General features: G+C 36.9%; 1 protein-coding gene across 2 annotated transcripts in view; it reads left to right on the top strand.

Moving 5' to 3' along the window:
• CFTR (CF transmembrane conductance regulator) overlaps positions 1-26,282 on the top strand; it is a 147,601-nt gene that overhangs the window by 102,398 nt on the left and 18,921 nt on the right. For both annotated transcript variants that reach the window (XM_058191460.1, XM_058191461.1), the window contains 4 exons: positions 3,153-3,395; positions 3,535-3,690; positions 11,796-11,885; positions 25,305-25,477. In XM_058191460.1, the coding sequence (XP_058047443.1) occupies positions 3,153-3,395; positions 3,535-3,690; positions 11,796-11,885; positions 25,305-25,477 (662 nt within the window). The remainder of the gene's footprint in view (positions 1-3,152; positions 3,396-3,534; positions 3,691-11,795; positions 11,886-25,304; positions 25,478-26,282) is intronic.

Here is a 26,282-nt window from a genome sequence, read left to right as displayed (position 1 = left end):
GTTTTCTGAAGAATAGTATTTATGCTTTACTTGATATTCTACTTTCAATATTAATGTTAATCAAATTTAAAGACATTCAGGTTTTGTTTAGAAAACAGATGCAATATATTTTATAATATCCCAATTTTCTAATATATTGTACTTTATGTTCCTTTATGATCCTCTAGATTTGTCCTAGTTATATTTCATTCCATGTATTTTAGTTTTTTTTCCAAATAATTAAATAGCTTATTTAATATTTACTTGAATTTTAATTCAAAAAATTAAAAATAAGTTTAAAAAGCTGTTTCAGACAAGTGCAAACACCTTTGGAATTATTTTGAAATGCTACATATTTCTAGTAATTTGAATTAAAAATTCATATCTCTCTTTCACCAATTATTCTTTCCATGTAATGGTGTAGGTTCTAATACTGCTGGTTTATCTGTGAAGGACAAGTATACACCAGAATACAGTTTGTACATCATTTTTGGAAATGCAACATCTCTAAATATTATTGGAATTCTTTTAATCAAATGTACAGTAAAAGAACAGTTACACCTTAAATTTTCTTATATTATGCATTCTATATTATATGATGAAATACATTTATTATTTGTTTAAGTTTTGTTGGATTTTTATTTTTAAATATATAACAATATCAATACATGAACAGTGTGGCTTCTGGGTATAATTCATTTTGATACAAGTAGCAATAATAATATTAATAATAGTTGTTAAATTAATAAAATTTATGTAATCCTAGTATTAACATATATGTTTGTTTTAAAGTAGTCATTCAATAATTCAGTGTTCCATTTTAATGCCAATGATATTATTTAAGCATACATAGTAATACCATCTTTCAGCTCTAATCCTTCCATCTAGTTATTGCTTATATTCTATTATATAAAAATTATATATGCTAATATTCCCCCTGTTTCTTATTTCTACCTCTAATCTAGCTTCTAATCAGGCCACCATTACTAATCCTAGTGTTAACGAACTTGTTTATATTAAGACATAGTCCTTCATTATTTGGTTATTCAATGTTTCAATACACCGTTCTAGTACCAATCATCATATTATTTAAACATACATAATAATACCATCTTTCAATCTCCAATCTTTCCATCTAACTATTACTTTATATAAAAGTGTGCATTCTTATTTCTAACCCTATTCTAGTTTTTAATCAGGCCATCATTATATTAGGGGGGGGAAAGAAAAAATATTTCCTTTCTATCCATCATCTCTTGTCCGTTTTAATACTTCAGTTCTAATTCATTTTTTAGCTTGCCTGAAATTGTCTCTATCAACATCTGCGTCTTCACCATTCAGTCTGAATATTTCTCCCATCTCTATCTCCCTAAACTGCCAGGTTTCCAGAGTGTCCACCCAAGCCCCTTTCTCCCTTTCAAATGTCTCTACCAAATTATTCAATTCCATTTTTAAATCTCTTAAAGTACTTTTCCCTTGGTTTATTTCATCAGTCATTACTATCTTTATCATCTTCTCCTTCTCATCTCCTTGCTTTATTTGCTGTTTTGTCTGTTCTGTCTTTTCCTCTATTCTTTCTGTTGTCTCCTATCTTTCCTGGAGTTTTTGATCTTCATTCAGTATCAGTTGTGGGATATTTTCTATTTTCCCATTTATGCCTTGCATTAGGTTCTTCATCTCTTTGTGATTCTTTGTCATAGTATCCCTAATGCTTTGAAACATCACTGCCATTTCTTTTGAAATCTCACTCATTTCCCCCTGATGAAGCATCTTGTCTTATTTTGGTAAGTCCTGCTCTTACTCAATAGTCCAAAAACAATATATTCAGGTCCAATGCTGCGCCTCAGAAAGTTCAATAATCATAGTTCTTTACATCTCAGGATTATTAATCTGTTCCATTTAAGTGGTCCAGGCAGCTTCCCAAAAATTAAAAGTCTCTTTACTTTACTTAAAATAGATAGTTATAGAACAGAGAGTATCACTGCAGTCCTCCAGATGAATGTTGTTTATCTCTCTTATCAGAAATTTTGCAGGCTTGTAGAGGTATGGTATATTTTCCATTCACCAGTAGATGGCACCCTCAGCATAGGTTTCAATGTTGTTTTGAGTCTGACAAATTGATTAATTCAGTTTATGGGAACAAAGTCAGCTATTCAAGTAGACAGTTCCAGCATTTTATAATGCCTTTCCAGAATAACACCTACCCAGTTAAAACTCCAATTTTCTATCTTTTAAAAGGTCTTTAGCTTTTCTCCCCTTAGTTCCTTTCTTTTGGATCTAGGATTTTTCTCTCTATGGTTATTAGCCACTTTAAGAAATAGTTCTAAGAATCTCTTTTCCTGGATTTTCTTCTCTTTTTTTTTCTTTTTAAAGTTAGGGTCTAAATAAAAAAGGAATCTTCTCACCCAGCTTCAGTCACTGTTCATCTACACCGCTCCTGCACATTTCTTTGTTGCCTTCACTGTCCCAGCTTCATGGCAGCTATGATGGCTGCCTCTTCTCCTTGTTGTGGATGAGAGGGAAGAAGCCCTTGGTCAACCAGGAGAGTTGTGGCTTTCCGCAACCTGCAGGGTACCTCTGTTTACCTCACCACCCCTACAGGGTGGATTTAGCTCCTTTTGGAGCCTTCCAACAGGAAGAACTCGGCATGGGAGAAAGGAGACCCACTCCCCACATCCGATCTCACCGCAATGTCATCCGGAAGTCTCCACTTTTCATAGCACCTCCAAACCAGGATTTGAAGATCATCACTGAGTTAGGAAGTAAAATGCTGAAAGTGTTAGGCTAGCCTAAGTGGATTGCAAAAATGAGGATGACCACTAAATTACTGCAAAGAAATATAGAGTTACTTCATAGCTTTTTGCTATTGTCTAATGACCATCCATACCTTGGCATCCCAGATTTGGGACTCTAAACAGTATGGAAGTGCTTTATTTTCAGTAACCAAGAATTCCTAAGGACTAGAAGATATCATTAAGGAAGTACTGACTTGGGAAGAAAGAAATGTCCAAATAGTCTGTACTTACAGTTTGAATAACAAAATATAGAGATAAATGTATTAACATCTGATGTTCTCATTCACACTTTCTCTGTGATATCAGTCTATATTCATTTGACCAAGTTATATGTTAAGGAAAGCATAGCATTTAAGATAAATTTTCTCTGGTTTTCAGATGCGGTCAGTGAGTAGAGTATTTAAATTCATTGATCTGCCAACAGAAGAATCCAAACCTTTACCGGCATCAAAAAATAAGGAGCTTTCTCAAGTTGTCATAATCGAGAATATGCATGTAAAGGAAGAAAACAACTGGCCATCTGGTGGGCAAATGACAGTGAAGAATCTTACTGCTAAATATGTAGATGGAGGATTGGCAGTGTTAGAAAATATTTCCTTTTCAATAGGTTCAGGACAAAGGGTAAGAATATTTTCATTTAAACCCTATCCAACCCCAAACCATAAATCCAACAAAAAAAATGTTAATTTCTGAATTTGTTAATTTCATCAAATTTATGAATGCCAGTTCCTTCAATATTTTATGTTTATCAAAATTTCAGGTGGGCCTTCTAGGAAGAACTGGCTCAGGGAAAAGTACTTTGCTCTTTGCTTTTTTAAGAATCTTAAATACAGAAGGAGATATCCAGATTGATGGTGTCTCCTGGAACACAGTCCCTGTACAGCAGTGGAGAAAAGCATTTGGAGTAATACCCCAGGTAAATCTATACCAATTTGTGACTTTTCCCCTCTTCCATTCAATTGTTTCCAATTCTCAGAGACTGCCTGGCCAAATCTCTATAGTTTTCTTGCAAGTTTTTTCAGAAGTAGCTTGCCATACCTCCCTCCTAAGGCTGAGAGAAAGTGACCAGACCAAGTGTACCTATCAATATATTTTGTTCATGTAAAACTTTCAGATGCATTACAGTATTAAGGATTTTCATTAAGAGACATACGAGGGAGAGAATATAAATTGCTTGGATATAGTCATGAATTTGCAATGCCTTTTACCTCATTGCTTGGTTTGGCTCATACATGTTTGAGTTTTAGCTAAATCACAGTTCACTATACTATCAGAATGGACAAAGTCTAATTGCTCATATTTTGTGCAATTGGACAAAGAAGATGAAATGCAGTTCTAACTAAATCTATTTGTAAGGCAAATACATATGCAAATTGTAATTTTCTTCTAATCCTCAGCATTTCTCCTCCCCTCCAGTATGACATGAATCAATAGGATATAATTTAACTCTGCACAGTGAAAAACATGTATATTTTAATCCAATTTTTAAAGTCTTTCTTACAGAGAGATTTCTAGTGATCCCCTTCAAAGTAATCACGTACTTTGACCCTTCTTAGTGTTTGGAGATTAGCCAAGATTAGCTCGCAATGTTAACAGTTATAACCAGAAGTGAAAGGAAATACTCAAGTACAGGAGTCAATTTGTTGTAATTTTAGATGTTATCATACTTAGTAAAATTTTAGTGTCTACATTACAATTTAATATAGGCTGCATCCTGGATCTCACTTAAAGCTGTTAGTTAAGTTGTTTTATGCTGGATGTGGTGGCTCAGTGGCTAAGATGCTGAGCTTGTTGATTGAAAGGTCAGCAGTTCAGTGGTTCGAATCCCTAGTGCTGCGTAACAGGGTAAGCTCCCATTACTTGTCCCAGCTTCTGCCAACCTAGCAGTTCGAAAGCATGTAAAAATGCAAGTAGAAAAATAGGGACCACCTTTGGTGGGAAGGTAACAGTGTTCCGTGCGCCTTTGGTGTTTAGTCATGCCGGCCACATGACCATGGAGACATCTTCAGACGGTGCTGGCTCTTCGGCTTTGAAATGGAGATGAGCACTGCCCCCTAGAGTCGGGAACAACTAGCACATATCTGCGAGGGGAACCTTTACCTTTACCTAGGTTGTCTTATAAATATATTTTAACTTTGTCTTAAACTTTATTTTATTTATCACCCATTTTATCACTAAAATAGATTAAACACACACATACGCACATTTTTAAAGAGCACTTTGCTTGAAATGGTCTATGACAACAATAAGCTGAATTGAACTGAATACAGGAATTAATTAAAAGGAAAGGACAGAAGATACAATAAAAATTAATACAATGTTTTTGAGCAAGCATGAATAATAGGCTTTAAAGGACACTGTTGAATTATAGAGCAATAAGCAAGAAGACCCTAGGATCTTCAGGATTCTATATTCCAGGGAATAAGATTAATGTTAAAAATATAAACTTCTGCATTTCTTCTTGTTGGAAGTTATCTTGTTAGCTTTTCCCTATTGGTCCAGTTTATAGAGATCCTCCTGAATCATGATATTGGCATCTAAGTTGTTTGTTATTCCCCCCCATTTTTGTGTCACTGCCAATTTGATATTTTCTAATCCATATTTGGATTAACTGCTAATTTGATAATGTTTTCTAATCCAAATCATTTGACAAATATGTTGAACAATAAATGACCTATTATGGAATCTTATAATATGTCACTCAACATTTTCCTCCATTTTGACACAGAACAACTATTATTTAGTTGGATGATTCAACCAGCTCGGTATCCATCTACCAGCAGTGCAATCCAATCCACATTTTGTCATTTTTTTTTTTACTGGAATCTCATGAGAGACTTTGCTGAACTCAAAGTATACTTTGTCCATCACGTTCCTGCAGTCAAGTAAATTTCCTTTATCAAAAAAGGAAATTTATTTGGTTTGGCATGATTTGTTCTTGATAAGCTCATTCCTACTTAATGTACTGTTCAAACATTTTGTCTGGCATCAATGTCAAGCTGACTGAACTGATCTGTAATTAACAGATTCCTTCCTTCTCCTGTTGTTGATGATTTCTCCGTGATCATAGAAAGAACCTCCAAGAGACCTCCACAGCCTATTAAATATTCTTGCTCTCTAATACTGGCTTATTCTGTTAATGGCAACTGAACTTAATTGTTCATATGAATGTAGAACATCTGCCAAGTAATTGAAATCAATGGTCAAAGGTTCACTCTTTTAGCATGAACTGGTGTATGGATTATTATCTTCACTGCAGAATATATCCAATATATTTGAGGTATAATCCAATAACCCTGGAGTTCATAACTTCCATTTTCCTACCCCAAACAGAAAGGGAACTGGGATTAATTGTGTCTAGTTATTTTAAATTTCCTATACTGCAACTACATTCTATTCTGTTTTGTTCTGTTCTGTTCTGTTGCATCTGTTGCCAGTTAGACACTTCCTTTCGGTTTCAACAGGTATGCAGTTTTAGTTTAGTGATTCTGCCTGACCTTTAGTTTCCTTAACTGGTTAATCTTTCCTAATTCTGCATATTGTTAAGTAATTAAAGTTACTGGATGACAGGTAGAATTTATATTTGTTAGGATGTATTTCTTAATAACATACCCTGCTCCATGGAAATTGTTGTTTTCTTATTGCTTACTCAATGTATTTTTAAAAGAAGATATATTTCGAATGTTGATTAAATGATTGAATTGGCCTTTTTCCTCCTTGTGTGAATAATTAAAGTAATGTTTTTTCATGTCTTGAAAAAATAAAAACAGTTATTCCACTTCTGGGATGAAAAAAGTATTTTCACCTGTTAGCTCTATTTCATCATAATTTCTCATTGTGAATACAGGTAGTCATCAGTTTATGATCACAACATGGAACATGGAATTTTGGTTGTATGTCATTGTGGTTATAGGTTGAGGTACCATGTGACTGGATTCAGTTTTATGACTGTTTTATGATAGCCCTAAAGTAAGTCACCATAGTTGTTAAGCAAATCATATAGTTGTTAAACAAATCACATGGACATTAAGCAAATCCAGCACATCCAATTGGTGTTTTCTCTCCTACAAAAATTTACAAAGCCTAATGAAAATGCTAGACTGGCCACTAGATTAGATAGATGATAGATAGATAGATAGATAGATAGATGATAGATAGATAGATAGATAGATAGATGATAGATAGATGATAGATAGATAGATAGATAGATAGATGATAGATAGATAGATAGATAGATCGATCCTTACACATCTTATGTATAAGATGTGTAAGGTATGACCCTGTCAAAACTCTCTTCATAAAATATGTATGAATGAAAGAAAAATTTTAATAAAACATTTTTTTAAAAAAATAGATAGATAGATAGATAGATAGATAGATAGATAGATAGATAGATAGATAGATAGATGAGAGAGAGAGAGGGAGAAAGAGATGATGATGAAAGATAGATAGACAGACAGATCACTGTAGCTAGATTCAATTTTGTCAACAACTGAACTAAATACGTGGGAAAACTCTGGTTTTTCATATGTTGTGCTCCAGTTTGTAGCACATCAGCAAGTATAGGAGTCCAGGGGAAGGGGGAATGATGTCATAAATTTATAACATCACCATTGCACGAATGGTGTCATTGTGTCATGACAGGCCTGATGTCATTTTGATCTGTCATGGCTTCTAAGACTGGGGTCTTCAACCCCCAGACCGCGGCCCATTACTGTTCAGAACTGTTCAGAACTGGGCCAGTGCAAGCACATCTGTGCCTGCTTCATTTACATAAGCAGTGGATGCGACATGCCTGCCACTTGCATAAATGGAGCTGTGTACTTACACTTGTCCACCAAAACCAATCCCTCTCACCCTCCCACTGGTTCGCAAAACAAGAAATGTTGGCTTATGCCAGCAAGAATGACTGATCTGAATTGCTTACCTGCAACCCTAAGATTTGCCATCTGGGATAAAACAGTACAAAATATTGTGATTCAAATATTAGTAGATAATTAGTTTGAAGACTTAAATGGTGACATAATTTAGTTTTACAGCTGATTAATTATGATTAATTAATTATGCTACACTTACATATTTTCCCTGAAGATTTAAATGCAATTATGCTTGGTACAAGGATGTAAAAATATGGCATTTTAATTCTGATAAACTTTATGTAACTCAATGCTTGGGTTAGACCAGTGGTAGTCAACCTGGTCTGTACTGCCCACTAGTGTTCCAGCTTTCATAATGGGTGGTAGGGTTTTTTTCTGATACTGAAGCATTTTCCTTTTTTTTTAATTTAATTGACTTTTTAAAAAAATTTCATAGCATTATTTAAAAACATTTTCATTAGGTTCTCATAAAATTCCCCGTGACAATTTAAATTTCTGAAAATATATATTTGTATCGCCCGCACATAAATTCAGTTCACATTACGTAAGTGAAACGGCACTATAGTGCGACCACAAACAAAACAGCCTTGTCCCAGAATAGCTCGTGCATCTCCCCCCACACCACCCAGCTGTAACAGACAATCAGAGCTGGTATCCAGTGCCCCCCCTCCAACCCAATGCATGATGTGCGAGAGGCATGCACAGATGACGATACACTTTATAAATCACCATTACTGTGGGTGGTTAGAAAATTTTACTACTAATAGAGATACAAAAGTGGGCGGTAGGTATAAAAAGGTTGACTACCCCTGGGTTAGACCAATTGATCAAATGAACCTTATTTCTAATTTGCATATATGAAGTACTAAGAAAATTTGCAGAACAAAAAACAGTAATACTTTATTTGAAATTCTGAAATTGTAAGAAGCATAGCATAGGCATCTTTTTCTTCAACTTGCTGCTCCCACTTCCTAGAATATCTGATTTTTCTGATTTTACTGATTTTTCATATTTTTACCTTACTACTGGATTTTTTCCCAGGATTTGAATTAATATAGGTCTGTGGGCATGTCTATTTTTTCTTTGCTAGTGAGAAATGTTTAGTTTTGTCCCCTTTTGTTGGTGCTATCTATTGGGTTTTATTGTTTATTTTATGCCTCTTGCATATATCTTTTGGAGTTGGACAGCCTAGAAATGTATTAATAAATATAAATCAAATAGGCAATGCAAAGAAAAGAGAGGAAATCATAGCAACAATAATAGAGAGCACATCCTGCTGAGATTTTAGTGGTCAAAAGATTGGACTATTAAAAGCAATCAAGGACAGGGCTAGATATAATGATTCACAGCATGCATGAGATATAAGCATGTAACCATAACCAACATCTTGAAGAGTGCAAACAGGAAGAATTTTAAACAATATATGCTTGTGTTGAGATTACTTAAGCTCCATCTGAGAGACTTAATACTCTGCCATAATTAGAGGGAGATGCAATACTACTGAGATACATTGGAATAGCAATAAAAAAACAAGTAGGTAAATTCAAAGGAAAGGGAACAAGGAAGAAAGAAATAATGGAAATAGACTTGGCCTTTTCTAAAATCCAAATTAGCCTTGAGTAACACAAAGGAAATGAGAAAGGGTTTTTCTCCTTAGTATTGTGGTAGCAAGAATAAAATGTTACAAAATACAACTTAATATAAATGTAAAAAATGTGAAATTTTCAAAACAGAAACTGTTTTGAAATAGATTTTAACATATTAAGAAACTATATGAAAAAGTATATTCTAAATTAAGAATAGCAGTGGAATATTTTACATGGTCTCCTTTTGCAACCTGAGCAGTGCAATTAGGAACTTCATCTTTTTTAGGAAAACAAAATACATCACCTCATGCATACTAGATAACTATTGGTAAGAGATATTGTGGGTAATATGAAGCTATTACTTCCTTTTCTAAGAAAAAAACTGGTTTGTTCAGTTAAATTTCATGGTCATCATTGGATTCCAAACTATTTAATTGATCTTCACAAACCTAGCCAAGTGTAAACTATGCCAGACATAGTTTCTCTATTGTATTAGTACAACCACACCCACTAATCTTGAGAAACTAATACCATAGAGAACATGGCTAATTCCATTAAGTTAAAGAAACCTACAGAAGCATAAGACAACAAAGTTCTTAATCGACAGGCCCTGCCTCAGGCAAGTTATTTTTCTCTAACTAGGAATAGATTTTCAAATAATGTTCCATACAAACTTAATAAAGAACATGTGCTCTTTTGTTTCAAGCATTTCTCTTTTATCATCAGTGCTGAAATTCTGTACTTCTTAGGACCTATTCTCAGGAACCATAGGATAATTTGAATTTCCTGCAGAGATCAAAGAAAGGTTTTTCTACCATTTTCTCATGAAGTGTTTGTTTCTTGATGTTGCATAGGTATATGATATTGGTTGAGCAGGGTTTGTGGGCCTTGAACCATTCTCTTTATCTTGAGGGGAATTTAGAAAGCTGTTTAGGAGTATTAATCTAGGACTGCAATTCTATGCATCTATACTTGAAAAACAAAGTTCATTAAATTAAGCCAACAGGCATAGATTTTGATTTGCAAGTGTGCTATTGCAAATGAGTGCTTTGAATATGTACATGCTTGATTAAAGATCATTGTCAAATGATCAAATGTTAGTGTGACAAATACAAACATGCCTCCCTCCTCAGTAAAAAATTACCATTTTATTTATGTAATATTTATAAATAGTATATCATTATTTACATACAGTGCCCAAGTATACAACTAAATGCAGTAAAAAAAGAGAACAGGAATGACAAAAAGCAAAAACTTAGCAAAATAAAGAATCATAGCAGCTCATCTGAAGTTTGAGAGGATGGAGACCTCCTGTTGGGCACCTCTTGAGGGAAGTAATGCCACAATTGATGTGCCATAATACAGAAGGCTCTACCTCTGTGCTGAGATTAGTAGGTTAGTGCCCCTAAGGCTGAACAGAGTTGGGCTGGTGATCTGATTGGAAGTCATAGCTGCCAATAATTGATTGTCTCAGGCACAGGAAAATCCATTAAATTTATGGAAACCCAACCCATCCTAATTTATTTATTTATTTATTTATTTATTTATTTATTTATTAAATTTTTATACCGCCCTTCTCCCAAGGGACTCAGGGCGGTGTACAGCCAAAAGATAAAAACATAGAAAATATACAATTAAAACAATTTAAAACCGAGCACATTAGAAAAATGGGCAATTAAAAGATTTAAAATTTAAGATTACAAACCCTAAAATGATAAAACCCCGGTTAAAAGATTTAAAAGTATTTAAAAATATTAATATTAAAAATATTAAGCCAGTCCAGTAATTGCTGGAATTAGGCAAAACAATGAAGGAGCAAAGGTTTCAGCTTCCATTTTATCTGCCGAGGAAACTTAGTAGCTTTAGTAGGGAATATCAAATTTAAGAAATCAAGGTAAAACCTTACCATATCACAAAATGACCCAATAATCAGTGCCAACTAGATTTTTAATTATTTACTTATTTAACGAAGTAATTTATTACCTAAAACCAATAAAACAGTACAGAATGTCTTCTTCAAGTTGAAACTTTTGTGATTTCATGAGCATGCCTATGCAGTTGTCTTGGCTATATGGTAATAACTTGCTGTTGTTATATTCTGTGCTTTCTTTTTCTTCTCAATGTATCTCCTTTCCTAATTCTGATTAGCCGCCATGTTCAGAGAAATCAGCCAATTATAGTATAATCATATACTGTACTCTACTGTACAGTATGCTATGATATTATATCCTATATATTACTAGATAGTCTAGAAGTATAATACTGATGTAAAATTAAAACTATAGAGGACTATAACACCTTCATTTATTTTGAGAATAGAAAATAGAAAACCACCAGTGAACTCAGTGGTACTTATTAGATATGTTTCATAATGTTTATCTATAGCATTTATTCAAGGAAACAAATCCCTGGTTGTACTTCTTAGAAAATTGTCACTGTTTGGGAAAAAGAACGCTATTAACAAATAGTTAATTCAGAGAAAATTAAAAGTTATTTCTTATTTCTAATTTGTGACATTTTTAACAATATTTTTGTTTCATTTTTCTCTGCTTCCACAGAAAGTGTTCATATTCTCGGGATCGTTTAGAAAAAATTTGGATCCTTATGGACAATGGAGTGATGAAGAACTATGGAATGTTACTGAAGAGGTAGGAAATGTCCACCTTTGTTCCTTAACTTTTAAGCAAGATCTTTATAATATAAGCATGAGCGAGCATCCATTTTAGAAACATGGATCATAATTTTCATATAAATAAACAAACATATAAATAGGAGAAAATATTCGCCCCAAGAACTTTTTCACCTATCAACATTTTATAAAATAGATTTCTCCTTGTTCCTTAGAATATGCACTCCCTTGATAAACGAACTACACATATAATTAGGAAAATCACTAAATCATTTTATTTTCTTGCTTGAAAGTTTACCACATTAGAATCTCTACTGCCTTGGTGGATTTATTTACTCTTGCTTGTTTTACTTTTGCATTGTCTTTATTTTCTACATTTGTTTGTATATTGGGTTTGAAGCGAGATTTGGAAATGTGGCAAAGAGCTAGGTCAATGTACAATGCTCTCTCGTTGTGAAGATACATTCAGGAATGAATAAAATCAAAGCATGATAGAAAGTCAAAACTTCTGAATCAACTTCATTATAAGGTATGCTCCTACACAATAAAAACTGGAAATCTGTTCAGTGGAAGCTGAAAAGTAGATGATTTAAAAATATTTAAACACTCCTAGGCATCCTATTACATTTTGGTAACTTACTGCTTCCATGACTAGTATAATATTAGAAATAAAACAATATTCAAAATGATATTTTTCTTGAATTTTTCTAATATACTTTTATAATGTTTATTTTATAATATGTTTTATATCATTCTCCAGCTGAATTCAACTGGAGTTGTGCATTTGAATATTCTGTATATAAGCTATGAAAGATTATATAAAAGACAGTTAACATGCTAATATTTTGAAAACACTTAAAAGTCTTTGGAAAATAAGAAGACACGCAAAAAAATTATACACAGCTTAATTAAGGCATCTCTTTATTAAGGCATCTGTTTACCACTTAGTGTTCCACGATGATGGCAGTTCACAAATTAGCCCACAGGTAGATTTATATAGGTGATCCTTGAAATATAAAACACTTTTTTAAAACCATCAGCATTTAGAGTGGAAATAAAGTGGAAGTCATCAGGTATCATAGAACAAACTTAATTGGCAATGTGAAGTTATTATAATTTTCTAATCATCTTTAAAGCAGTAGAACAGGTGCAGTGGTGTTGAAAGAGTTTCCAGGCCTAACATTATATTTGCCATGAAACATATTACTCATGTGAAAAAAAAATTCCTTCTATGACGAGTTCTGCCCATCACTAGCTGGCAGGAAAACCATCTGCCAATTATTGTGCTGAGCAAGAACAGAGCAGTTCTGTCTGTAGGATTTTGCTTACCATCTTTAATCCTCAGATTCCTTTCCTCTTATTACTCATTTTACCATGTCAAGCTGATAACATTATTTTTTGTTTCTTTTAGAAAAGGGATCTGAATCAAACGGCATTTTATTTAAAAATTTCCTTCCTTTCCATTCCAAATGGGAGGGGTGTTCCCATTTGTCCATTGTTTTCTTATTTCAGTCTTATGCTAAATAAATAAAGTCCAAATAGTTACAAGCACTTGCAGTGTATTTGCTATCCACCAATTCAGATGGATCACCAACACAGCTCATCTATGTTCATCTCTTTAGAGAGACAATAACAGAATGGCCACAGATGGGAGTGTGCATATATGTGTGGTGTGTTACTGAATCAACTTGAAATGGCCAATAAACACTATTATCATTTATTGACCTGCAACTACTTCATTTCCTGTGTAATAGATGGCAAACCACAATAGATTTTGCATTATTAGGCACTGTGGTGGCGCAGTGGTTAGAAAGCAGTATTGCAGGCTAACTTTGCCCATAGCCAGGAGACCGATCCTGAGCGGCTCAAAGTTGACTCAACCTTCCATTCTTCCAAAGTCAGTAAAATGAGGACCTAAATTGTTTGCGGGCAATATGCTGACATTAAAAACTGCTTAGACAGTGATGTAAAGCACTATGGAAGGATATGTAAGTCTAAGTGCTATTGCTAGTACAATATTGTTATTATTTCAGAAGAGCTAAGGACAAATTAAGTGTGTCTCAGCCAGTGTTAGGGCCGGAATAGCTCAGGCTGTAAGGAACCTGTTATTAGAATACAGTAGCCTGCAATTACTGCAGGTTCAAGCCCGGCCCAAGGTTGACTCAGCCTTCCATCCTTTATAAGGTAGGTAAAATGAGGACCCAGATTGTTGGGGGGGCAATAAGTTGACTTTGTAAATATACAAATAGAATGAGACTATTGCCTTATACACTGTAAGCCGCCCTGAGTCTTTGGAGAAGGGCGGGATATAAATGTAAACCAAAAAAAAAAAAAGTGTTTGGAGCTGAAACAAAAGCATCTTAAGGAAAAAACCTACAATTATTGGGGCATATTTGTAGGATAATGTAGTAGTTAAGATATTGAAATTGGATCAGATACTGATTCAGTTCTTATTTACTTAGTTTACTGGATGACCTTGAAGTAGTCATTCTGTTTCAGCTCTGTCTGTTGTGGTGAGGATGAAATTTAGAGATTTCTTTCATGTGTCTCAGAAGGATTAGGGTTAGGAGGACCTTGACTGGGCTTGGAAACTAAGGAGAATCAGGCTTAATTAGTCTTCAGGGTACGCTAGGGCTATAGACTGGGAATTAAAGAGAAAAACCCCATAAGAAGGAAATGGGAAAGCATTTCAGCATTGTTGCCAAGAAAAATACAAGGACATAATTTTAAAAAAACACATGTAGTGTGACTGAAAGGAAACTTTACTCATCTTACCAGATATATGAGTTTGATCAGAGAGGAAAAGTGGCATGTAGATGCAAAAAACAGAATATATCAATCCCAATCTATTCCCAGCCAGCAGTCTCACAAGTAGCATAATTCGAACTAAATACTGAGATTCAGAATAACAAAATATTATTGTATTTTTTATTATATATAGTTTTTATTATAACACTCTGTCTAAAGGTAAAGATAAAGGTTTCCCCTGTCCAATTATTATTTTAAGGAAGTGAAAATAAAACCACACACACACAAAATAAGATGTATCTTTTTCTTCATCAATAGAGGGTGTAATATTTTACACTGTAATGGCTCCATCTGGTGATAAAACATTTTTTATGTTTTCATTTGAAACAGGTGACTTTTTTATTTTAGTGGTTGGGGGATTATTCTGAGATTAGTCCTTGGGGATAATAAAAGGCTACAATGGTACCTTTTAAGGACACTATTTACCATTATCCCAACTCAAAAATATATTTTTAAAAAGACACAAAAAATCCAATCCAATCTTCTCTGGGGTCTTCTGTAAGGGTTACAGAAATGATACCAGGAGGTTATTTTATAAATGTTTATTTAGAACGTATATTTATTATTTTTATAAATAACTGAAGGCTGTGAACATATCTAATACTTCTTCCTCCTGTTTTCCCAAAACAGCAACTCTGTGAGGTGGGGTGGGCTGAGAGAGAAACTGCCTCAAGGTCATCTATCTGGTTTTCATGGCTAAAGTGGGACTAGAACTCACAGTCACCTGGTTTCTAACCTGGTGCTTTAACCACTAGATGAAACTGATTCTTTGCAGTTTGTTTCGGTAATCCTTATTTAGCCTTATCAAGAGTACCTGGAACTAAAATGATAGATTTGAACATCATCCAACGAATTATGTATCAGGAGTAAATAATTTGATAAGTGTTGAGAGATAGTCTTGAGCAGTTGTCCATATCCTCAGACTGCATAAATGAAAAGATAACCATAAAAACAGATCCCAAATAACAAAATGATTGGTATATCATTGAGACATACTACAACCAAGAAATCTAAGTAAATTTGAATGGTTGGATGGAACAAGGGGAAAAAAAAGCAGAAAGTTATTTCCCAGCATTTTATCAAAATTGAAGCAAACTTCAAATTACAGTTGAAGTAGAAACTCAGGATTATCAGAATTTCTATGGAAATCAAACCAAACAGAACTCTGAAAGGTGAAAACAGATCACTTCTGAACATCATTTTTTTAAAGCTCAAGTTAGGACAGGGTTTCTTTGTTTTACTTGTGGGATTTACACTCCTCTTTCCTCTAAGATATGGTTGGGAGAAGAACTGCATGTGATTCTTGAGCAACCAGTATGAGTCTTTCCAAGGCCCCCAGTTTCTATGGCTGGCTGTCATCCTGTTCATCATATGGCCTTTTTTGTGCATATTCAGTTGGTAGACTGAAGAATTTTGTACAATCTAAGATTACCAAAGGAATCTCAACATTAGCATTTTCCTTAGCATGAGACAGCATGCCTCCTACAACTGACCCCATCCCATTGGGTTCACAACTCTGGTGATCACAGAAAAGGAAGTGCAAGACCTATTTCACAGACAAAAGCCAGGAAAAGCTCCAGACCTAGACAAGATAACTCCTTCTTGCTTAAAAGTCTGTGCTGACCAATTCACCCCCATTTTTGCCCGAATCTTCAATAAATTGCTAGAGATGTGCTATGTTCCTTCTTGCTTCAAACGCTCTACCAGTGCCAAAGAAGCCCACCATCAAGGAACTGAATGATTACAGACCAGTTGCTCTAACATCTGTAGTCATGAAAACTTTTGAAAGGCTAGTGCTGTCCCACTTGAAAACCATCACGGATCCGCTGTTAGACCCCTTGCAATTTGCATACAGAGCAAATAGATCAACAGATGATCCTGTTAATATGGCTCTGCACTACATCCTACAACATCTTGAATCTCCAAAGACCTACGCAAGGGTCCTCTTTGCAGACTTTAGTTCAGCATTCAATACCATCATTCCAGATACTCTTTTAACTAAGCTAAACCAGATACAGGTACCTGAACACACTTGTAAGTGGATCATATGCTTCCTAACAAACAGGAAGCAGCAGCTGAAGCTAAGCAGAATCACATCAGATACTTGTACAATTAGCACAGCTCCTCCCCACCAAGGCTGTGTGCTCTCCCCACTTCTCTTCTCACTGTATACCAATGACTGCATCTCTAACTATCCATCTGTAAAACTACTGAAGTTTGCAGATGACACAACAGTGATCAATCTCATTCGAGACAATGATGAATCTGCATACAGATGGGAGGTTGAACAACTAGCCTTGTGGTGCGACCAGAACAATCTGGAACTGAACACACTCAAAACCGTAGAAAGGGTGGTAGGAGAAACCCTTCCATACCTCCACCTCTTACAATACTAGACAACACAGTATCAACAGTAGAGACCTTCAAATTACTAGGTTCTACCATATTGCAAGATCAAAAATGTCATCAAAAAAGCACAAGAAAGAATGTTCTTTCTGCGCCAACTCAGAACGCTCAAACTGCCCAAGGAGCTGCTGATACAGTTCTACAGAGGAATTATTGAATCTTTCATCTGCACCTCTATAACTGTCTGGTTTGGTTCTGCAACCCAAGACAGACACAGAGGATAATTAAAACTGCAGAAAAACAATTGCTATCAACCTGCCTTCCATTGAAGACCTGTATACTGCACAAGTCAAAAAGAGGGCTTGAAAATATTTACAGATCCCTCACATCCTGGACATAAACTCTTTCAACTCCTACCCACAAAATGATGCTACAGAGCACTACACACCAGAACAACTGGACACAAGGACAGTTTTTTTCTGAACGCCATCACTCTGCTAAACAAATAATTCCCTCAATACTGTCAAACTATTTTCAAGTCTGCACTACTATTAATCTTCTTATCATTTCCATCACCCATCTCCTTCCACTTATGACTGTATGACTGTAACTTTGTTGCTTTTATCCTTACGATTTATATTGATATTGTTTCCTGATTGCTTATTTGTACCCTATGACTATCATTAAGTGTTGTACCTTATGATTCTTGGTGAATATATCTTTTCTTTTATGTTAATTGAGAGCATTATGCACTAAGACAAATTCCTTGTATGCCCAATCACACTTGGCCAATAAAAAATTCTATTCTATTCTATTCTATTCTATTCTATTCTATTCTATTCTATTCTATTCTATTCTATTCTATTCTATTCTATTCTATTGGAGCAGGGACATCTGTAAGGGAGTCAAAAAAGTCAAGAGGTGGTTGAAACTCTGTAATCAATGCCCTATTCTTTTTGCATATGCATTGGGTGCACTATTGGGTTGGACTTGGTAGAAACCAAAATGGGGCACAGAAAAAAATTTGACTGCTCTCAGCTTTAAGAAAGAATATCTTGAAGCATCCTTCTGTCATTGTTAGCATTCCCACAAAGGCTTGTTAACTTGGTAAACATTTCTGCAAAGTCCCCTGAATAAATAACTTTTTCTCTATTGTCATTCTTTCAATTAATATTCACTTTTTTCAGTACTAAAACTTTATTAGTATGGAAACAGAAGAACCATTGAGAGCAATACTTGGTTCCTTAATATACATAAAAATACATGGATGGAGTATTGCAAAACAGATTTTAGCAGGAAATGATAGAATACTGAGGTTGTGTAATTGCGTTTTTATACCTAACCATGATATTGCATCTATTGAATTATGCTCATACATTGTTTAAACTAAAGATTTGTATTTAACATGCAATCCTTATTAGATACAGGTAAAACCCCCTTATGTCTCTTTTAAAAAAGTCATGGCAAAACTTCAACTGAGGTGACTCCAGGGAACTGAACAGGGAAATGAATCCAGGAAGAGAGATGCAAAGAAGGGGAAATTGTTAAAGCGCCAGCAACAAACATCTCCTTGCTATGAGAATACTTCTGTTTCAAGCCACACTTATTTTTATAGTTAGGGAAGTATAGAATGAAGCAGCATATAAAATAGAATTTCTATAACTCAAAATACTAAGTCCAGATAAATTTTAAACTCCATAGTGCAGAGGAGAAATAAACCAGAAATTGGCACCAGAAGTACAAACAAGTCAGAATTAAGATAACAAATTATATCTTTGTGTTAATTCCTAAATATACTAAATATGAGCATATGCTAAATATGAGTTCCATGTGCTCCAAAAGTTTTGTGTCAATACCCTGTTTATCTCATATGGAATATGAAACATTACATTGTTCTGTGAATAATGCTCCAAGGCTTTAATTGCTGAAATAAAACAAACCCATTTGTGTGATACAAAATGTCTTTTTCTCCCCTCTCTTTGTCCAATTGTTATGCTTTCAGGTTGGACTGAAACCTGTAATAGAGCAATTCCCAGGCCAGCTTGATTTTGTTCTTATTGATGGTGGTTATGTCCTTAGCCATGGACATAAGCAGTTGATGTGTCTTGCCAGATCAATTCTCAGTAAAGCTAAAATTCTTCTTCTTGATGAACCGAGTGCTCATCTTGATCCAATGTAAGTACCACAAAAATATTGTACTGGTGGTCCTTGACTTATAACAGTTTGCTTAGTGACCGTTCAAAGTTACAACAGCACTGAAAAAGTGACTTATGACCATTTTTCGCACTTATGACCATTGCAGTGTTCCCATGGCCACGTAATTTACATTCAGATGCTTGAAAATGCACTCACATTTACGACAGCTGCAATATTAGTCATTTGATCCCCTTTTGTGACCTTCTGACAAGCAAAGTCAATGGGGAAGTCACATTTACTTAACAACCCTGTTACTAATTTAACTGCTGTGAATCTCTTAATAAAGTGGCAAGAAAAGTCGTAAAATGAGGCAAAACTCACTTAACAAATTTTTCACTTAGCAACATAAATTATGGGCTCAATTGTGGTTGTAAATTGAGGATTACCTATATTTGTATATATTGGCTATAATGACGTAATTCTGGTTTGCCTGTATTCAGAATTTTACACTACAAAAGTACATACTGAATTTATAAAAAAGTGTATGCTTTGTCCTATTTATAGTTCAATGTAAAAATGGCTTTCAACGATTTGAATACCATCTTGCAATTCCTTCTTCTAGCACTGATTTCATTGTATACATTGTTAGATTGTGGGAATGTGGAGACTGGAGACAGGCTTCAGACTACAGCTCTTTATTCAGCAACTATGTACAATCCAGCAGCCAGCCTCTCTGGCAGCTTGTCCTTTTATAGGGAGCTGTCAGAGGGCTCAGCCAATCAGGTTTGAGAATTCTTCCCACTCAAACAACAGACCAGATAGAAAACTATACAAACTGTCAATATCTAACACCCCTCGCTTCTCAGTTGGAACAATCCAATCTACATACGTAGTCATGTAAGTAGGTGGGGCGTCTACAGGTCCTTTTGGACTTGCGCAGTTCAGTAGGTGTGGTGGCAGTGGTCTGAGAGATAGTGCCTGCTGCTGCCTCCTGGTCTGCCCATGGAAACTCCTGGAAGTTTTTGGGCAGGGCCTGGTGGTTGACTGGAACCGGTTTGCTTTGCTGAATTCCCAGTTCTTCAGGTATGTACTCCGTCTCCATCGGGCTTGAGTCTGCTAAAGAGGGAGTATATTTTAGTTCGGTATTTTCAGATTTGTTAACGATAGGGGAGAGGCAGCTGCGGTTTTGATCTATGTGTCGCCTCCATAATCACCCATTTTCTAACCTGATTAGATGATTTGGCCCTGTTATTTGCTCTATTGTCCATGGTAGCCATAGGGATCCCTCGGCAAAGTTTTTTGTGAACACCAGGTCCCTGATGCTAAAGGTCGGTTCTTTCTTTGTTTCTGACACAATTTGGGCGAAGCCGGTCTAGGACTGGTCGGAGCCAGTGGCCCATGAGGAGCTCAGCCAGGCTCCTTCCTATTGTTGCACTGGGTGTTATATGTTGGTACAGGAGGAACTTGTCCACCCTGCATTGCCAATCACCTGGACCTAGCCAGCCTAATGCCTCCTTAGCAGACCTCACCATCCGTTCAGCCATACCATTATTGGCTGGATGGAAAGGTGTTAAGAGGGCATGCCGAATGCCCTGGTCAGCCAAAAAACCCTCAAAGGGGTGGCGGTGAATTGAGGCTATTGTCTGAGACTAAGATGTCTGGAAGGCCATGGGTGGTGAATAGTTTTCGGAGCATCTTGATTACTGCTTTGGCAGTGGTTGTGCCCATCAGAATAATTTCTAACCACTTTGAGTAGGCATCTATCACGATTAGAAATGTTTGGCCATGGAATTGCCCTGCAAAGTCTATGTCAATTCTAGACCCGGGGGATTGGGGTTGTTCCCACTCTTGGGCTGATGCCTTCGGAGGTGCAGGCTGTGATTCCTGACATGGTTGGCAGGTAGCTACCCACTCCTGTATCTCCTGGTCCATCTTGGGCCACCACACAAAGCTTTGTACAAGGGCTTTCATCTGGACAATCCCGGGATGGCCCTCATGTAATGCCCTTAATATACTTTTCCGTAGACTGGGCGGTATGATTACTCGATCGCCCCATAGTAAACACCACCCCCAGCAAATAGTTCATTCTGCTTTGCAAACTATAGTGCAAATTCTGCACCTACTGGGCCTTTTGGCCATCCCCACACACCCAGTTCAAAATAGTCCTGAACAGAGGGTTTTTAGCTGAGTGTTTGGCCACTTCGGCAGAGTCCCGAATTGAGGCAGTCAATAAGTAGGACCAGGTCACCTGGTGTTGGATCGTCCAAAAGTTTCAGAAGGGGGCAGCGGCTAAGGGCATCAGCCTATCCCATAGTCTGTCCGGGCTGGTGAGAAAGTTTGTAACTATAGGCTGAGAGGAAAATAGCCCACCGCATGAATCTTGGCGACATAGTCACAGGGGTAGGATGATTTCCAGCCAGCAACCCCAACAATGGCATATGGTCAGTCACCAACTCAAAATCCCTCCCAAATAAGTACTCATGGAACCGCTTCACCTCAGCAATCGCAGCCAGTGCTTCCCTGTCCAGTTGGCTGTAATTCCTTTCCACAGTAGATAGCGTCCTGGGAAAATAGGCTACCGGGGCTTCGGTTCCATTTGGAAGATGGTGGCTGAGAACTGCCCTGACCTCGAAAGGGGAAGCATCACAGACTACCAGGATAGGCAAGGTGTCATTATACTGGATCAGGAAACTGTCGGCAGATTGCCTGGAATGCGGCAGCCTCCTTGTGTCCCCAAACCCACTGGGATCGCTTTGCCAGGAGCTTGTGAAGGGCTTGGCCACCATAGTTTTGTTCTTGAGAAATATGCTGTAGAAGTTCAGCAACCCCAAGAACGTTTTTAGCTTGATCTGATTTTGTGGAGTGGGTGCCTCTTGTATAGCTCGGATTTTACTCTTGGTCGGGTGGATATCCTCCCTGATGATCCTATACCCCAAGAACTCTACTTCCCTGACTTCTATTTGGCATTTGCTGCCTTTGACATGGAGTCCCATGGAGTGGAATTTAGTAAGCACCTCCCATGAATGGGAGTTGCTGTTCCATGCTGGCAGTTATCAGTACGTCATCGAAGTAGGGCACCATCCCAGGAATTTTTAGCAAAAGTCGTTCCATAATGCTTTGAAATATTATTGAGGCAATGCTAACTCCAAACTGTAGACGGTGACATTTAAATGTCCCCTATGAGTTATGATGATCTGAGCCTCGGCAGTAGTGCTAACTACCAACAGTTGTTGATACTCCTGTGCGAGATCTAATTTTGCAAAAATGGCTCTAGGGCCTAGGGAATACAACAAATGCTGGATGACCAACACTGGGTAGGTGCTTTGCTGCAGTGCTTTATTAATTGTGCACTTATAATCAGCACAGATGTGCATAGACCCATCTCCTTTCATTGGTGTCACTATAGGGGTTTCCCATGTAGCATGAGTGACTGGTTCTAGGATGTCCTGCTTAATTAATTTGTTGAGCTCCAAGTCAATTTTGGGTCTTAATGCAAAAGGAACCCATCGTGGTTTCATTCGTATGGGGGCAATGCTAGGGTCCAAGCTAAAAGATATGGGGGTGCCCACATACTTACTGAGCTCCGGGCTGAAGACATCCTGGAACTCCTGGATCAGGTCATTCGTAGCAGCGCTGGTGACAGCATTGATGCCGGTAACCCCTAGTCCAAGAGTGCTGAACCAGTCCAGGCAGAGCAGGTTTGGGAGGTTCCCGTTGACGACAGTTAGAGATAGCCAGCCTTGGAACTTGTGGTAGTTGATTTTGAATGTCCTGCAGCCAGCACAGGAGTCCTGTTCCCTTGATAGTTGTTCAGTCTTAAATTTTGTCATGTTAGCTGCCGCTTTTGTAGCCTTGGCACTGCCTTCTTCAACACCTGCCATGACATGATAGTTACAGAGGACCCCATGTCTATCTCTCATTTCGCAGGGTGACTCCTCAACTAGTATGGAAACATTTAATTTCTTCTTGGATGGTGCACTGGCTCGGCCAATCCTCGTTTGATTTGTGTCTGGGGCTCTGGGTTTGTTATTTGCCCGCTTAGGCCTCCACAAGTCTCATTTAAATGGCTTTGTTGCCTCTGGCAGGGTAGTTACTGGAATATCTCAGTGGCTGCTGGGTAGGGGTGCTCGACAGACCCTCGCTAAATGCCCCTTCCGGTTTCACCTTCTGCAGATGGCATCTTAGTAATGGCAGGAGGCTCGCGGGTGCTGGCCCCCGCAACTGGCACAATATTGTTTTTATTCTCCTGCTCCTGTATCCTTAGCCTGTCAGTTTGGTAGACCTGGTCCTTGCTCCCTTTGGAGTCAGTTTCTTGGTAGTCCCCTTTATGCATGATGGCTGTGAGTTTCACTGCTACAGGGGCTGTGGCAAGTTTTTGGAGCAATTTGGCCACTCTGTTGGAGGACTTGGTGGCCCTGGCCTCATCCAAGGCAGCCTGCAGTGTCAGGTTTGTTTTAGCTAGCAGCCTTCGTTGTAAACGGAGGTTTTGCACCCTGCAGATGAGCTGGTCTAGCAATATGTCGTTCAGGTCTCTGAACTCACAGTGGGCAGTGGCTTTTCGTAGCATTGCCATTTATTGATTGATAGATTCTGCCAGAATTTATAACGATGGACTACCTTTGATGAGGCCAGAACGTAGTGTGTCTTCAGCACGTTCTGAAGAACTTGCCATGGTACAGTTTGTACTGGCATTGGCTCTGACAGGAATTCTGCCTTGTTGAATACCTCGTGACCGCAATGGCTGAGAAACAGTGCCCTTTTCCGGTTGTCTGACAATCCCAGAAGGTTATTTGCTTCCATGAAGCACTTGAATTGGGTCATATAAGTGTCCCAATTCTCCTTCTCTGGATCAAAGAACATAGGTGAGTGGAATGCAGACATGGTTGCCATTCTTTCCTGTTCGAATTTGGTGTGCAAAATGGCGGCTGTTCCACGACATCCACCTGGCTGGATTGTTTGTTGTCAGCTCTTTTTGCTTCAGTTCTCCTCTCCAGATTCCACTTTTGTCGCCAGTGTTAGATTGTGGAAATGGGGAGACTGGAGACAGGCTTCAGACTACAGCTCTTTATTCAGCAACTATGTACAATCCAGCAGCCAGCCTTTCTGGCAACTTGTCCTATTATAGGGAGCTGTCAGAGGGCTCAACCAATCAGGTTTGAGAATTCTTCCCGCTCAAACAACAGACCAGATAGAAAACTATACAAACTGTCAATATCTAACTACGTAATGCTTAAATGATCTACTGTAGAGAATAAATATAAAATATATGGCGACTCTCTGCAATGTTAACCATGCTGTTGGCATTACCCAAAACTGCATCTTAAATAAATATATCAATTTTACTATTGAATTTTACTATTGTCTGAGAACAACCTACAGAGATTCAATACCTGGTCTTAATATTGCATTGTCATGATTTGGAATGAAATATTGAGTGGCACTAGACTGAAGTATTTGCCTAAAGGCATTATAACAGATGGGTGATGTAGTTTTATAAATTTATCAGACATATGGCATGGAAGACTAGTATTCTCCCCTGGGATCAATATGAAGTTTTCAAAAGAGCAGGACTTAAGTATGCTTAAAGCCAAAATAACATCTAAGGCCCAAGCAGCGAATAGTTTTTATCATATACCTAAGGTCCTTGTAAGTTACCTCTATCTTAAAAAGAAGTACTATATTTTGTGCTGTATTCATTTTTCACTTCTTACTAGTTGAATTGGTCTCTTGCTATGAGAATACTTCTGTTTTCAAGCCACACTTATTTTATAGTTAGGAGGTATAGAATGAAGCAGCATATAAAATAGAATTTCTATAACTCAAAATACTAAGTCCAGATAAATTTTAAACTCCATAGTGCAGAGCAGAAATAAACCAGAAATTGGCACCAGAAGTACAAACAAGTCAGAATTAAGATAACAAATTATATCTTTGTGTTAATTCCTAAATATGCTAAATATGAGTTCCATGTGCTCCAAAAGTTTTGTGTCAATATCCTGTACTAGCTTTATCTCATATGGCATATGAAACATTACATTGTTCTATGAATAATGCTCCAAGGCTTTAATTGCTGAAATAAAACAAACCCATTTGTGTGATACAAAATGTCTTTTTCTCCCCTCTCTTTGTCCAATTGTTATGCTTTCAGGTTGGATTGAAACCTGTAATAGAGCAATTCCCAGGCCAGCTTGATTTTGTTCTTATTGATGGTGGTTATGTCCTTAGCCATGGACATAAGCAGTTGATGTGTCTTGCCAGATCAATTCTCAGTAAAGCTAAAATTCTTCTTCTTGATGAACCGAGTGCTCATCTTGATCCAATGTAAGTACCACAAAAATATTGTACTGGTGGTCCTTGACTTATAACAGTTTGCTTAGTGACCATTCAAAGTTACAACAACAGCACTGAAGAAAGTGACTTATGACCATTTTTCACTTCTTACTAGTTGAATTGGTCTCTTGCTATGAGAATACTTCTGTTTCAAGCCACACTTATTTTTATAGTTAGGGAGGTATAGAATGAAGCAGCATATAAAATAGAATTTCTATAACTCAAAATACTAAGTCCAGATAAATTTTAAACTCCATAGTGCAGAGCAGAAATAAACCAGAAATTGGCACCAGAAGTACAAACAAGTCAGAATTAAGATAACAAATTATATCTTTGTGTTAATTCCTAAATATGCTAAATATGAGTTCCATGTGCTCCAAAAGTTTTGTGTCAATATCCTGTACTAGCTTTATCTCATATGGCATATGAAACATTACATTGTTCTATGAATAATGCTCCAAGGCTTTAATTGCTGAAATAAAACAAACCCATTTGTGTGATACAAAATGTCTTTTTCTCCCCTCTCTTTGTCCAATTGTTATGCTTTCAGGTTGGATTGAAACCTGTAATAGAGCAATTCCCAGGCCAGCTTGATTTTGTTCTTGAGAAATATGCTGTAGAAGTTCAGCAACCCCAAGAACGTTTTAGCTTGATCTGATTTTGTGGAGTGGGTGCCTCTTGTATAGCTCGGATTTTACTCTTGGTCGGGTGGATATCCTCCTGATGATCCTATACCCCAAGAACTCTACTTCCTGACTTCTATTTGGCATTTGCTGCCTTTGACATGGAGTCCCAT

This window comes from Ahaetulla prasina, chromosome 7, assembly GCF_028640845.1.
Source record: "Ahaetulla prasina isolate Xishuangbanna chromosome 7, ASM2864084v1, whole genome shotgun sequence".
Taxonomy (NCBI): domain Eukaryota; kingdom Metazoa; phylum Chordata; class Lepidosauria; order Squamata; family Colubridae; genus Ahaetulla; species Ahaetulla prasina.
The sequence above is the reverse complement of the archived record's forward strand: the minus strand, read 5'-3'. Positions and strand labels throughout refer to the sequence as shown.